Genomic DNA, 15,095 nt, shown 5'->3' on the forward strand with positions numbered 1-15,095 from the left:
TGTTAATGACAACCAGTTGTTGAGATTATATTTTTATAATTTTACTTAGTGAACCATTTGTTGAATATATTTATATTAATTGTGTAATCTCTATAAATAGGTAAAATGCCACCCCGACCTGATAAAGGTAAGGGTGTAGCTGATAGTGGTAAGAAGAAGAACCAACGCCCACGAGTAGTAGTATGTCAGTCACCTCAGTTGGCCACGTGTCCTCCCCCGCAGAGTCAGGTTAATCGTATGTCCATGGCAAGTACTCAGGGTTTTCTGCCACTACTCTCCTCTTCGTATCCATATGACAGTCCGTCTTTTATTACCCCACCACCACCTGGTTACCCATCCTTCCAGCAGACACAGATGCCCCCATCCTTCCAGCATACACATGTGCCCCCATCCTTCCGGCAGACCGGAGGATTTGGTTTTCCACCTCCCACACAGACTAGTCCCTCATCTTTCCAGCAGACTGGAGGATCTAGTTTTCCACCTCCCACACAGACTAGTCCCTCATCTTTCCAGCAGACTGGAGGATCTAGTTTTCCACCTCCCACACAGACTGGTCCCTCCCCACCATCTTTCCAGCAGACTGGTCGCACCCCACATCCCCCACATGTGCCCCCACAGGATGATGATCAGGCGGAGGATGAGACTGCGGATGATCAGTTGGATGGGAGCGATCTTCGAGGGGATGATGATCCGAGTCAGATTCATATCATTGACGGGAGATTTTTTATTAGGCCCGAAGGAAGCTCGTAAGTTTCTTATTTATCAATTTTTATTTAAGTATACGTTTCCATTTTTTATAACTTTATAATTAATGTTAGTTCAATTAATGTTGTTTAGATTCACGCCGAGTCGGACTGCTGCCAAAGTTATAAGTTATATAATTCAGCAGAATTATAAAAAACTTATAAAGACTTTTAAAGATGTTAAGGGCGATGATAGAGAACATTGGTTTACGCATTTTCAGGTATACTTAATTTATTATTTAAGTTATTGTTATTTAAATGACTTTTTCACTACAGTTATCTAACTTTTATTTTATCTACTTTTATTGCATGAAAAATGTGTGTGGGAACCAATGAAAGAGAGACAGATTAAAAAAATTATTATGGCAGAACTGCAAGACGACTTTCTGACATGCTACGACGTGTTAGAAAGCGTTGGGAACTTCATGGCATCCGCCTCAGTTGGATAGGAGAAGAAATCTTTCGGGTGGTTGCCTTAATGCTGTTGGAAGTATAAGCACTGCTGAGCATGTTCGACGCATGGTAATAATTATTACCACTTCTTAAAGTTATAATTTCAATTAATAATTGATATTATTAATTATAGTTTATTTTGTTATTTAGACTAAGGAATTAAATAGACCACCACTTATGACCGAGCTGGATGCGAGGACTCGAAAAAAGAAAACAGGAGCTTTTGTTGACAATCGTACACAAAAAGCTATGGTAAGTTATTTAAGCTATCGGTATTATTTTTTTAAGCTATCTGTATTATTTGGTTAAGTTGGGTATTATATTAGGTTAAGCTACCGGTATTATTTGGTTAAGTTGGGTATTATATTTGGTTAAGCTATCAGTATTATATTTGGTTAAGCTATCGGTATTATTTGGTTAAGTTGGGTATTATATTTGGCTAAGCTATCTGTATTATATTTGGTTAAGCTATCCGTATTATTTGGTTAAGTTGGGTATTATATTTAGTTAACCTATCGGTATTATTTTTTAAGCTATCGGTATTTCTGTAAGCGATGAATTGTGATGTATTTGGTGGCAATTGTGAAGTGCCGATAAAGTGTTGATATATATATGAATTAAATTGGTGATAAAAGTGTCGATTCTGAACTGATGTAAATGCTTATGTATGGCATAAATGATAATGTATCCTCTGTCGTGTCCATATATATATATATATATATATATATATATATATATATATATATATATATATATATATATATATATATATATATATGCGCTTATGTGATGATTGATGATATGATCGGTATATCCGAATGAATATTAACCTGAAGATGCAAAAAATATTGCAAAGTGGAAACCATGAATATGTGATTCCTTAATTTGTTGATGAAGTTTTATTATTCTGATTTATTAATTAATTCCGACAGGTAGAATTGGGGTGTTATAATTTTCATGTGGCATGTGAGATGTTGTGGCGTGAAAATCATGTGGCAACTAAATTTGTGGCGTGAAATTCATGTGGCAACTAAATTATATTTAACTTTTTTTTGTATGTGTAGGATGATTATCAGGCATTGCTTATACAATTTTTGACTGTTAATCCTCAGTATACTCCAAGACCGGGAGAGCCGCTTCATCCGGATGTGGATTTTTATCTTTGGAGTAAAGTCATTGGCGGCAAGGGGCCTAACGGGTGTTTTTTTGGTGGTGGAAATTTGGCAGGCACCTTGAGACCTGATGATAGAACTCTATATCAAAGAGTTCTCGACGGGGAATGAGGTTCACGTCCTGTAATTTTAACAGATGAACAGAGAGAAGCCGTAAGACAATTGGCGGTAAATGAGGTGAGGCGTGAGGCGGCGGAACGTGAAGCGGCACTGAAAGCCCAAATGGAGGCCCAAATGATGGCAATGCGGAATGATCATCAGCGGGAAATGGAGGTCATGGCGAAAAGGCAATCGGATATGGAGGCACAAATGCGACAATTTATGCAATCTTTTGGTGGAAACCAAAATATGGGGGGTTCTTCGCCGACTGATCAGGAAAATCTAAATGAAGATGAATTTTCCGACCCGGACTGATTGTTGATTTAATTTAGTTTTTATTTTGTTGTTACTTTTGATTTTGAATTTTGTGTAAACTATTAATTAAATTATATTACATTATTTAGTAATATTAGATTTATAATTTTAGTTTCTTAATTTTTATATTTTAGTATATTTAGTTTATTGAATTAATTTATAAATTTTATTAATTTTAATATATGTAGTTTATTAATTTAATTATATATATATATATATATATATATATATATATATATATATATATATATATTTGGTTTTTTGAAAAACAAAATATTAGTGACTTGATTTCCATGCCACTAAGTAGTGACATGAAAATCACGTCGCAACATAAAACATATTAATTGCACTTTTCATTTACTCCTAGGCAACTTTAGTGACGTGATTTTCATGTCACTTCTTAGTGACATATAAATCACGTCGCAACTAAAATTGTTTTTTCTGACCCAAACGCTGCTACGCCTGCTTTGACTAAAAGTGCAGGAATCTCTGGTCCAAACTTTGCGACGTGATTTTCACTTCACTAACTAGTGAAGTGAAAATCACGTCACTAAAAGTTGCCACCTTGCCTCCTGCGCCTTAAACTATCACGTCCACTACGCCAAATTTAAGCTGTAGCAGCGCAGCTACTAAAGCGCTTTTAGCAAAAGCGCTCTCGTAGGGTTCGTTAAAAACAAAATTAATAAACAAGGGAAAATGATGCAAAAAAAGCGCTCTGGTAGGGGGGGTATGAGAGCGCTTTTAAAAAGCGCTCTGGTAAGGGGGGGTATGAGAGCGCTTTTTAAAGCGCTCTGGTAGGGGGGGTATGAGAGCGCTTTTCAAAAGCGCTCTGGTAGGGGGGGTTATGAGAGCGCTTTTCAAAAGCGCTCTGGTAGGGGGTGGGGTACAAGAGCGCTTTACCCTAAAAGCGCTGGTATAGCTACGTCTACTAAGGCGCTTTTCAAAAGCGCTTTCATAGCCTTTTTAAAATTAAAATTTTTAAAAATAAAATTCGTTTCATAATCCCTAATTCCTCATTTTTCTGCCATTCACGCTAACTGCCCAGAAAACCCAGAAAAGCTTTCTCCCTCAATCGTTCACGAATTCAACTTGCATTCAACCATTCACGCATTCAACCCAGAAAAGCTATCTCCCTCAACCTTCAAATCTGCAGAAACTCCCTCAACCTTCGAATCTGCAGAAACTCCCAGAACCTTCGAGAGAAGACGAAGGAGATTTTGAAGTCGAGAGAAACTAATCTCCCACAGCTCTTCAATCTGTATATCACAAGGTTTTCCTTCTATATCTTACTTATTTTACTTTTCCATGGTGACAGTTGGACTTTGTGCATGGCTGAAGAGAAGAGAATCATTTATGTAGTGGCACTGTTATAATAGAGGTTCTTACTTGAAGTATAATAACAATTGCACAATTTTGGTCCCTATTATTTTCTCCCTGTTATCTGTATGAAATGATTCTATTTCTTTAGGCATTTTGTTTTGTGTTAGGTGCATTCTTGATACTTGAATTGTCAGTGATTTTGTGTAGTTTTGGTTTTGTGGTTGGTTTATTCTAATTATGTGTGTTTATTATAATTTATCGTGGAGAGTTTTGTTGAAATAGGTAGAAAACAAATTGTGGACTTGTTATAAGTTGATCCTATAACCTTACTCAAAAAATGTTTATGCAAGTTGGTAAGATGAAATAAGTTATTCATAAGTCAATCCACAGTCCAAACACATTCTTAGTAAAAAAAATGATTATAAGTCTCTGAAGAGATTTTGAGAAGGTTGAGGTAAAGAACCTGATTACAACTTATTCTAGTAAGGTTATTATTTAAAAGACTTTTCATTGCATGGTCTGGAAAACTCTGTAATTTTTTGTTGTTACTGAAATAGTACCTTGTAATCTATTTCGTATGGACCAAAGCTTGGAGAATATAGTATTCTGTTTCTGGGGCTGACATTTTTAGCTTGGAGAATATAGTATTCTGTTTCTGGGGTTGACATTGTTACTGTTGTTCTTTAAATTATCTTATCATGCTGAATTAGATTTTAAATCGTTTCTTTAGATAGATTTAGAACCCAATGTTAGTTAACTTTTTTTTTTGATTATCTGTTTAATTCTGTTAAAAAGCTTATGTGGCAACTTCTATAGTTAACAAATTTAATTTTCAATCTAATTTCTGCTAATTTGATTCATGAACTAAGTCTAACAAATTAATTGTTGAGTCAAGTTTGAACTATGTTGTAGTAGTTAGAATTTCCCCTAGTTTTGTTGTTTAGTTTAAAAGTTCTAAAGATCTTAAGACGGATATTTGAAAAGAAATCTAGTTGAATTTGCCATGTTAGAATTTCCCCTAGTTTTGTTGTTTAGTTTAAAAGTGCTGTTTTGAGAATGTCTGTCTCCAAATGAATATTTTCCCTTCATTTTGCTCCAACAACCAAAGGTGAATAATAATGAAGAGTTAAAGCATTTCAATTTGTGTTTGCCTTTGCTATGCTAATCTACTATTGTTTCGTGTGTAGTGATGTATTTGTTAGTAGTGGTGTATTTAACTGCATCGTGTGTGTGTGTTTAATTTTACAGTTACTTTGAAGTCTCTGGTTTCTACTTGTACAACGCCGATTCAAACCTACCCATCTCCCACATAAAGTCTAACTCAGGTTACTATCCCTTTCTTCTTGCTTATAGTTTGTTATTTTCTGCTTATAGTTTATTGTTTATGGTTCTATTTAATATCAATTTAGTGTCTCTCAACCAGTTTTTTGGTTTGTGGACTTATATTACCTTGAAATAAGGTAATGTCTTCTTTAAGAAATCGGGTATTCTGATTAGGTATTCTGATTAGGTATTCTATTATGATGATAGCTATTTATTATCTTGACAGAATTCCTTAGTACCTGATAGAGAAACCAAGAAGCATTTGTTTAGCTTAATTAAGACATGGATAAGACATGGATGAATTCAAACCGATTGTCGAAAGAGTACGAGAAAGGGGTATGGGAATTCGTTGAGTTTGCGGTTGCGCACTCCGAAGACCCGCTTCGAATGCCGTGTCCTTTCCTGGGTTGCTGTTATGGGGGTAAGGTTGACGGGAATAAGTTGGCATCCCATTTACTACGGTTTGGAATTGATAGAAGTTATACATGTTGGACAATGCATGGTGAGAAAAGTAACGGGAATGCTGAGTCGAGTTGTAATAGGAAGTATGCTTCAAACGACGATTGCACAGACACATACGATTGCGATCGAGTCGAAGAGATTGCAGAAGCGCTTGAAGAAGATCTTGCGGATTGTCCCAAAATGTTTGAGAGGTTGGTAAGCGATGCAGAGAAACCGTTGTATGAGGGTTGTACAAAATTCACAAGATTGTCTGCGGTGTTAAAGTTGTACAACTTAAAGGCGGACAATGGACGGTCGGATAAAAGTTTCACAGAGTTATTAGCCCTTATGAAAGATATGCTACCAGATGATAATGTTCTTCCCAATCGAACGTATGAGGCCAAAAAGATGTTGTCCTCTATTGGCATGAGCTATGATAAGATACATGCATGTCCAAACGATTGCGTTTTGTTTCGAAACGAGTATGCAGCGTTGAATGGGTGTCCTAAATGTGGTGCCCCTCGATATAAGAAAAAGTTGTCTCCTGCTAAAGTCTTATGGTATTTTCCTATAATTCCGAGATTTAGACGCATGTATCGTAGTGAGACTGATTCAAGACACTTGACTTGGCATGCAGATGAAAGAATTATTGATGGAAAGTTGCGACATCCGGCAGACTCACCACAATGGTCGAAAGTTGATACTGATTATCCTGAATTTGGAAAAGAAGCAAGAAACCTTCGGTTGTCATTGTCTACTGATGGATCATTATGAATCATTTAGTTTTCGAATGTCAATTTTGCACCGTTACGTTAATTATTTTTTACATTTTAATTTTAGACTGCTCCTACAAAACCCACAATTAAGGGCAAAGGGATTTTACAGGAGGAGGAGTCTGTTGCATCACTAAAAGAGGTACATTTAAGGTGTTAATATATAATTTGAATGTAAAACTCCATGATTTTATATTTTATCAATCGTTATTTGATTTTTAGGCATCTGCTCGGGAGTCACAACAAGTGACACAGGTCGTATGTAGCGTACCGCCTAAGGGTCCTCCGAAGCAAGCGGCAAAAAAAGTGGTGCTTTTTTTCCTCGATATCGGACGACGCTCGGAACACTTGTTGATATGTCCGATTTGAAGGAAGGTGCTCTCCGTCAAATCAATATGGAGGAAGGTATCTTTGGTGTTGAATTCATTTCACATATTGCAATAGATGACTTGGAAGAGATTTTTACACAAGAACAACTAGGCGTCGCTAATATGCACTCGTACATCCGGTAATATTCACTCATCCGATATATTATTTAATTAGTCGAACAATTTATTTACACATTATGTTTATTATGTTTTTCACTCATCCGCTAATATGTTTATAATGTTTTTATTTAAGGTTGTTGCATGACAGAGTGTTGCGCGGGACTGCATTGTCAAACAGATTCCGTTTCGTGTCTTCCGCCCATTGCAGCGGAATGACAATTGATTCGGAACCGGAATCAGTTAGACAGCGCTTAGTCGATAGATTCATGTCATCCGGCAATACAGAAAGTCTGATTCTTTGGGCGTATAATACCCGACCAGTAGGGTTAGTTTCTCATTCTTGGTTCATTTAATCTTTGTTTCTTTTGCGTAGCAAATTTTTTATATAACCTATTGTTTTAATTTATAGAGCACACTGGTTGTTGCTTGCTATCAACCCGATAAGAGAAGTTGTATATTTTCTGAATTCGGTAGATGGTGAGTGGAGCAATTATTCGGCTATGAAGGAAATTATTGATTTGTAAGTGGGATCGTTCTAAATATTCTTGTATATTTATATATTTAATTATTTGTGAGATTGATCCAAATATATGCTTTTATATTTTTGTTAGATCAATACAAGTGTTCCGAAGTCAACGAGACGCACAGGTATCCCGGACTAAATCAAACAACATTACTTGGATCAAAGTGCAGGTACATTATTTTTCACAATTTTGCTTATAATATTTATGCTACTTGATAAAACAAGACAACTATAATTTCTTATTTGTTTTTCTATGTAGTGTCCGATACAGCGGAACAGTTCAGACTGCGGATACTTTGTTTTGAGGTTTATGAAAGAAATCCTTCAAATGAATCAATTAGAGATTCCAATCACGGTATGGATTTATAACTTAATTAGATAACTTCTTATAATTTATTACATTTAACTAAATCATTCATATTATATTTTTATTCTGTAGTACTTTGACGAATTTTGTGCTGCTTCTTACCCGAAACTTAAGTTGGAAGAAATCAAAGAGGAATTGTGTCAATTTTATATTCATCAGCTATTCATGTAGTAGGATTTGTGTCGATTTGAAGAGAATATTACAGTACTCCAGAATATATGGTTACTAACTTTGTTCATATTGTTGCCAATTAATATTTGAAGTATAATATTGTTGATGTTAGAGATTTAGTTTGATTGACATAATGATGTATATATATAATTTTGGATATTATAATGGTATTATATTAGTATATATATAGTCCTACCTATGGTTGAAAATATATCGTCGAAAATATATTACTGGTCGAAAATATTACAGGTTGAAAATATATTACAGGTTGAAAATATATTACAGGTCGAAAATATTACAGGTCGATCTGGGAGGCTGAAATTATAGGCTGCACTTTAAAATATCTCATTTAGCAACGACAGCGCTTTTAAAAAGCGCTCTTAAAGGTCCACATACGAAAGCGCTTTGTTACAAAAAGCGCTGCCAAAGATCAAAAAAAAGAAGAAAAAAAACGCAACCTACCAAAGCGCTTTTGGAAAAGCGCTCTAATAGGGGAGGCTACCAGAGCGTTTTTTCCAGCAAAAGCGCTCTTATAGGGGGTCTACCAGAGCGCTTTTTCCAGAAAAAGCGCTCTTATAGGGGGGTCTACCAGAGCGCTTTTAAAAGCGCTTTCGTTACCTACGCCAGCGCTGGCTATGAGAGCGCTTTAAAGCGCTGTTAAAGGCCAAAAAAGCGCTTTAGAAGCCCTTCCGTGTTGTAGTGGTCGCAAATATTGGTTTGTGATGTGTTTTTTTGGTTTTTGGCGTGATATTCACGTCACTACTGAGACTTTTTTTTTGTAGTGATACTTCAGTTTACCCTTTTTTTCTTTGACTCAAACGCTGACTTGAGTGTTGGAGTGCTAACTTTATAGGTTCACTTTGCGTTCAACCACTATAGAGGGTCGGACCACCGCATCGCGAGTCCACCATTTCAATTTACTCATAATTTTTGTTTTAATAAAAAACAACATTTCATGAATTTAAAATATATAATTGTTAAACTAAAATAATATCATTATTTTTTAAGTTAAACTATTTATTTTAGTCTAAATTTTAAATCCAAAATATAGTTTCAAATTAATTTTATGCATAAACTCGATTTAAAAAAATCAATATTTAAAGTCAAAATAAATTGTATTAATCAAAACAAACAATTAATATTCAAATAATTTGAAGTTTTAAATAATATTTAAAATATTTAACCGATGTAACAAATGAAATCCAACAAAAAAAATTAATCATACAATTTTTAATAATAATATTTAAACTTTGAGGTTTGAATTTAGGTTTGTGCTTTAAAAAAAAAAAAAAAACTAAGATAAAGATACAAAACATGAGACTTTAACATGTATACAATAGATTTCTAGACTTGTAAATTAAATGTGAAGAAATCTTATACTACAAATCAAAATTAAAATAAATAAAAATCCTATTAATTTAACAGTGGTATAAAACCAAGAAGTTTGACCAACAATATTACTTCACACACCATTCCACTCAAATAACGAAAACAAGCTTCTTAAATTGGGAATTTACTCCAATGTGGTATTAAGAATCTTTAGTATCTCATCAAGGTAGACCAATCTTATCTATGAATCTAATATCTATTATAGTATACACAACATGTGCATTAAATTACATGATTAATCAACATAGATGCTAATGCTAATATCAAATTTTTGACCGACCAGCTCATTATTTTTTCTTTTTTAGTCCTAATATTACTCTTCATCATGTTTGGCACAAATCAATGCAAGCAATAGTATTGGAATTCAATAAACGCAACATGAGCCAAACTGCAAAGAAAAGTAACATAACAGCTATGCTTAATATTGCATGTGGGAGTTTGACCAAAAAAAATTGCACTTGGGAACATGTATGGAACTCTCTATATAAGCAGCACATCTCATAGGCTTTTTCATTAAATTTTTGCTTTGGAAGTTCTCTTTTTCAATCATATCATTCTAACTAACCAAGGTTCATTTCTAACACAAAATATGGCGCAAAAACATATTCTCATATCACTAGCTATTTTTCTCTCACTACTCTTAGACTCCTCCTTGGCCAAACATAACTCTCAAACAATAACCTACATAAAGTCCTCTTGCAATGGTACCCTTTACCCTAATCTATGCATTCGTTGCCTTAACAAATTTTCACATTCAACCATAAATGGTCCCCAACACTTAGCCCAACTTGCCTTATCCGTAAGCCTCTCCAAAGCCCAACAAACACGAGTATATCTTTTAAATGTAGCCAAAGAACTCACGACAATTGAAGATAACAACAAAAGGATGTATCTGACCGTGCAAGATTGTGTAAATCAAATCAATGATAGTGTTGACCAACTTACCCAAGCCATCAAAGAACTAAAAAAGTTGAACCAATTTAACACCATCATCAATGATAAAGTGTTGTGGCACATAAGTAATGTTGAGACATGGGTTAGCACTGCCTTAACAGATGCTAGTAGCTGTGTGCAATCGTTCCCCGGTCATAGAATGAGTAAAAGGGTTGCGGCAATTAAGGTTAGGGCAAAAAATGTTGCAGAAGTTACTAGTAATGCACTTGCTTTGTTTCAGAGTTATGCTTCTAGGTACAAACTTGCATCAGCTGGAATAATCAAGAAGCCTTGAAATGATAAAGAGATTGTCTTTTTGTCACCCTTTGTTTGTTCATGTATATTGTATACAAGTTTTTTCTTTGGGTGGTTTTACATAGTTATTTATAAAGTGCAATATTGATGTATGAATTATGAATGTATGGCTAATCTCATTATTATTTATGTTAAAAATATTCATACTAATTTGATTTTGTTATTGAATATTTTCATTCTTAGTCGGCCACATTACATATGAAAAAACTCAATACAACAGAAATATTGAGGTAAATAGATTTTTTTTTAGTGTTTAGAAAAGAAATTTTAGAAGGCTGGTAGTATTAGTGAAACTTGATGGTAATAACATTAGTGGTTATGTTTTCGTAATTGCAAGTGCTTTTGCATTTTTTTTTGTTATTGATGCAAGATGTGCTTTTATTTTTGAAAAAATAAATATGCAAAATATATGTTTAAAAAAAGGGGAAAAAATAATGTAATACGAGTGTCATAGTTTTGATCCAAAAGTATAGCAATTTTTTAAGATTCGATCTCCGTGTATCTCCGATTTTCATTTGAGATATATGGGAATGGGGATGGAGAAAAATATTCTCCCATAGCACGGATCGGGAACAGGGAAGGGAAAACATTGCAGGGCGGGGAGGCATCATTCACACACTCTCTGTTCTGTTGACATCCTTAACTATAAGATAAACTCTTTCACTATAATATATTAATAAATAAATAAATAAAATTATGTATAGATATTTTTCAAAAATGTAGCCAATTGTATGACATTGAGGTGGAGCGGAGGAGAGAAGGAGGATTCATTGGTAAGTTGGAACGGTGTTTGTCTTCCGATTGATAAAGGTGTTCTTGGACGTTTTAGAAGAATAGAGGATTTTAATTCGGCGTTTCTATTCAAGTCGCGGTGGAGAATTTTGGAAGCTTCAAATTCTTTGTGGTACCTTATGTTGAAGGCGCGTTATGGTGATGTCAAGTTACGGGTTGTTAATGGAGGAGGAAACTTTGACAAAAAAGTTTCTCATTCGGTTTGGTGGTCGGATATTAATTCTTAGGAGAAGAAGCTTCCGAAGGAAATTTTTGTTACGAATTGTAAATTTCGTGTTGGTAACAAGTTTCTATTTTGTTTTGGCACTCTCAATGGATGAATGCGGGTATTCTTAAGATTATGTTTCCTGGGTTGTTTTCTTCTTCTTTATAACAGGATGTATCTACTGTCGATATGGGTGGTTGGCGCGATGGTGAGTGAACTTGGTGTGATTTTGGCATTCCTCGCGATGGTGAGTGAACTTGGGTTGACTTTGGCATTCCTCTTCGGTCAGTTCCAGAGGCTGCTCCAACGGTGGCTGAACTGCACAGCCTGCTGCAGTTCGTAGTTCCTGTTGTGGACAATTCAGACAGAGCCGTTTGGAGCTCGACGGACGACGGAAAATTCTCGATTTCTTCATGTTACGGTTTCCTTTGCAATAGGTTATACCCTTTTGGCGCGACAAATTATTTTAACGTTGTTTTTGCCTCTATTTGGAAGATGGAAGTTCCGTTTAAAATCAAAGCTTTTGGGTAGAGATGTTTCATTAATAGGCTCCCGATGAAAGATTTGTTAGCTTTTAGAGGTATTTTTCTTCTTCTGGGAATCTTTCTTGTGTCTTTTGTAACATCCTGATTTTATTAGCTATTTATTTAATTAGTTCTATTTGGTGTTTTACTAATTATTCATGTTATTCAATTATTTAGTATGATATTATTTAATTTGAGTTTTGTGCTAATTGGATTAATTGAATTATTAGTAATATTATGAGATATTAGTTAATGGGCCTAATTTAGTTAGAAAGAATAGATTGTGGGTTAAGCCCATTTATGTGAGAAAGATAGTAAGAGAGAAATTAGGTTAGTTCTCATAAAATTCATTTTGGAGAAAGAGGCTAGAGAGAAGAGAAGAGAAAGAAGAGAAGAGGGAGAGAAGGGGATTGTGAGATTCTTGAAGATTGGAGGAGTTTGAATAGAGGTAAGGGTTTGAATCCAAGTTCTTATAGTTTATATGATTGGGTAATGTATGTGTTTGTGTGATTTTCTTCAATCTTTGAAATCCCATGAAAATGCATGAACCCTAATATTTATGTGAGATCAATTGGATTTTTGTGATTTGTTCATGTTTAATGTGTTGTATGGATGACCCATGATTAGGAACATGTTTAGGAACCTTATATGTGTGTTAAATTTGCTTTCAATTGATGTATGGATTTTATAAGGGTTAATGGGTGTTGTATGAGGGAATTAGGGAAGAAAAATGGTGAAATCTGAGTTTCCACGCAGCCTGGGTCGACCTATGCAGAAGTTGAGTCGACCTAAATAACCCAGAAAGTCAAAAATCTATTTTTCTTCAGTTTACGTCGACCTAAAGGATTTTTGCATCGACCTAAAGGAGTTTGCGTCGACCTGGGGGATGTTTGCGTCGACCTAGGGGTTCAATTTTGAGCGGATTTTGTAAAGACCATAACTTTTGATCCGTAACTCCGTTTTATGCGTCGTTCGAAGCGTTAAGAAGCTAATGAGATTATCTATATGATAGGATAGAGTTGTTTAGTGTTGAATGGTTTGATTTTAATGTTAATATATGGATAACATGTGACTTACTTATGTGTGCATTATGAATTAATGACTTGTGGCTAATATTCATAGATGTGTTAAGTGATGTGATATCCATGATATGTTGGAATGAATATATATATATATATATATATATATATATGTATATATATATATACTATTTGAATGTGTCTTGTTGATAATGATCATTTAAATGTGTATGTATCGAGACGTGGATTGAATAATGATGATGCTATAATTGAATACATGTGATTGATTGATGTGTGTTGAGTGATGCATTGTTTGGCATTGAAGTCATGTTGTGTGTATTGTGCAATGTTGGAAAGATGTGATTGTGTATTTTAAGAGATAGAGAGATCGTCTTAAATGAATGAGTCTTGTTTTGTTGCACACGTACACAAGCATGAGTTTTTGAAAGAGGCAATGTTGGGTAATCTTGCGAAGATTATTTGCTTGTCCCAAACCTAGCGCAGTATGGGGTTTGAAAGCTTAACACGGAATGAGGCTTTTGAGGTGGTTATCTAGTCTATAGAGGAAAGACAATTGGCGTGACCAAAAATGATAACGGATGGGATCCACATGCATATCGCATTGAGTCACACATGAGTCGCACGTGTCGGTGTGAAATGTTGTTGTTGGTGTGATTTATATGATATGAATTGTGTGGAATGATGTAGGTGGATATGCATATATGTGGATTTGTGATTCATTTGATATGAATAATTGTTGTGTTATGAATCTGATATATGTGATTGAAACATATGCGATGTAGATGTGAGTTTATATGTACTAATGATATGTGTATATATGTGTATATATGTGTGGATATGTGAATCATGTTTGATTGATGATGATACATGGGGTTAGAGAGGTGATTACATGTATACTTGTAATATTAATGACACGATTCCAATGATGTAAATATATTCTATGATGTTTTGTGAAACGGGATAGAGATGAATATGTGCATTTGGTGATATATGTTCATACTTGCGATACATCGGTGAATCTTATACATGTCTATATATTTGGAAAAAAACATGTATATGTGATTATGTGATGATAACTTGTATATTTAGAATATGATTACGTTTGAATACAATTGTTACCACGTGAATGTTGTCGAAAAGGATATGTACTTAGAATCTAGATGTTGGTGAAATATGATTATGTACATTGTTTAGTAATCAAGTTTGATTATGTGGAATTGAATAAGTTAGGTTGTATGACATGAACATATGAATCTTGATTAATTGCATATGATGCATGTTTATGTGAAGAGTGATGAATTCTCGAAATGTATTCTTGTTGTGTTTTACATTTCCCATATTATGTTTATCTATAAGAAGTTGAATTCTCACCCTTCTGTTTGAATGTTACCCTTTGTTGGTAACTTGCAGGTTTCGTGGATAGTGATGCTTCGAATGAGGCTTAGCTTAGATCTCTAGTAAGGTGTCGTGACTAAGTAGTCTCTTGTGCTCTGGTCATATGTAACACATGGGGTTGGGTTTATCTTTTATAACTCGTTGTTATGAGATAATTGTTTACTCATATTGTATTTTGTATTTGAATACGTTATTTTGTTGATGAATGGCCTTGAGTCGAGATGTTGAGACATGGTGGATGATGTATGGGAATCATCCTATTTTACCATTTATTCGATGAGATGATTATTCCGTTGTGGTTTTGCATGTTGTAT

General features: G+C 34.6%; 1 protein-coding gene across 1 annotated transcript; it reads left to right on the forward strand.

Annotated features, from left to right (window-relative positions):
- The first annotated feature begins 10,120 nt into the window (after nt 1–10,120).
- LOC131604395 (pectinesterase inhibitor 9-like) lies at nt 10,121–10,805 on the forward strand. The gene has a single exon (XM_058876838.1). It carries the CDS (start codon nt 10,167–10,169, stop codon nt 10,803–10,805), a length of 639 nt encoding a protein of 212 aa, XP_058732821.1. The 5' UTR covers nt 10,121–10,166.
- The last annotated feature ends 4,290 nt before the right edge of the window (nt 10,806–15,095 follow it).

This window comes from Vicia villosa, linkage group LG5 (genome assembly GCF_029867415.1).
Source record: "Vicia villosa cultivar HV-30 ecotype Madison, WI linkage group LG5, Vvil1.0, whole genome shotgun sequence".
NCBI lineage: Eukaryota > Viridiplantae > Streptophyta > Magnoliopsida > Fabales > Fabaceae > Vicia > Vicia villosa.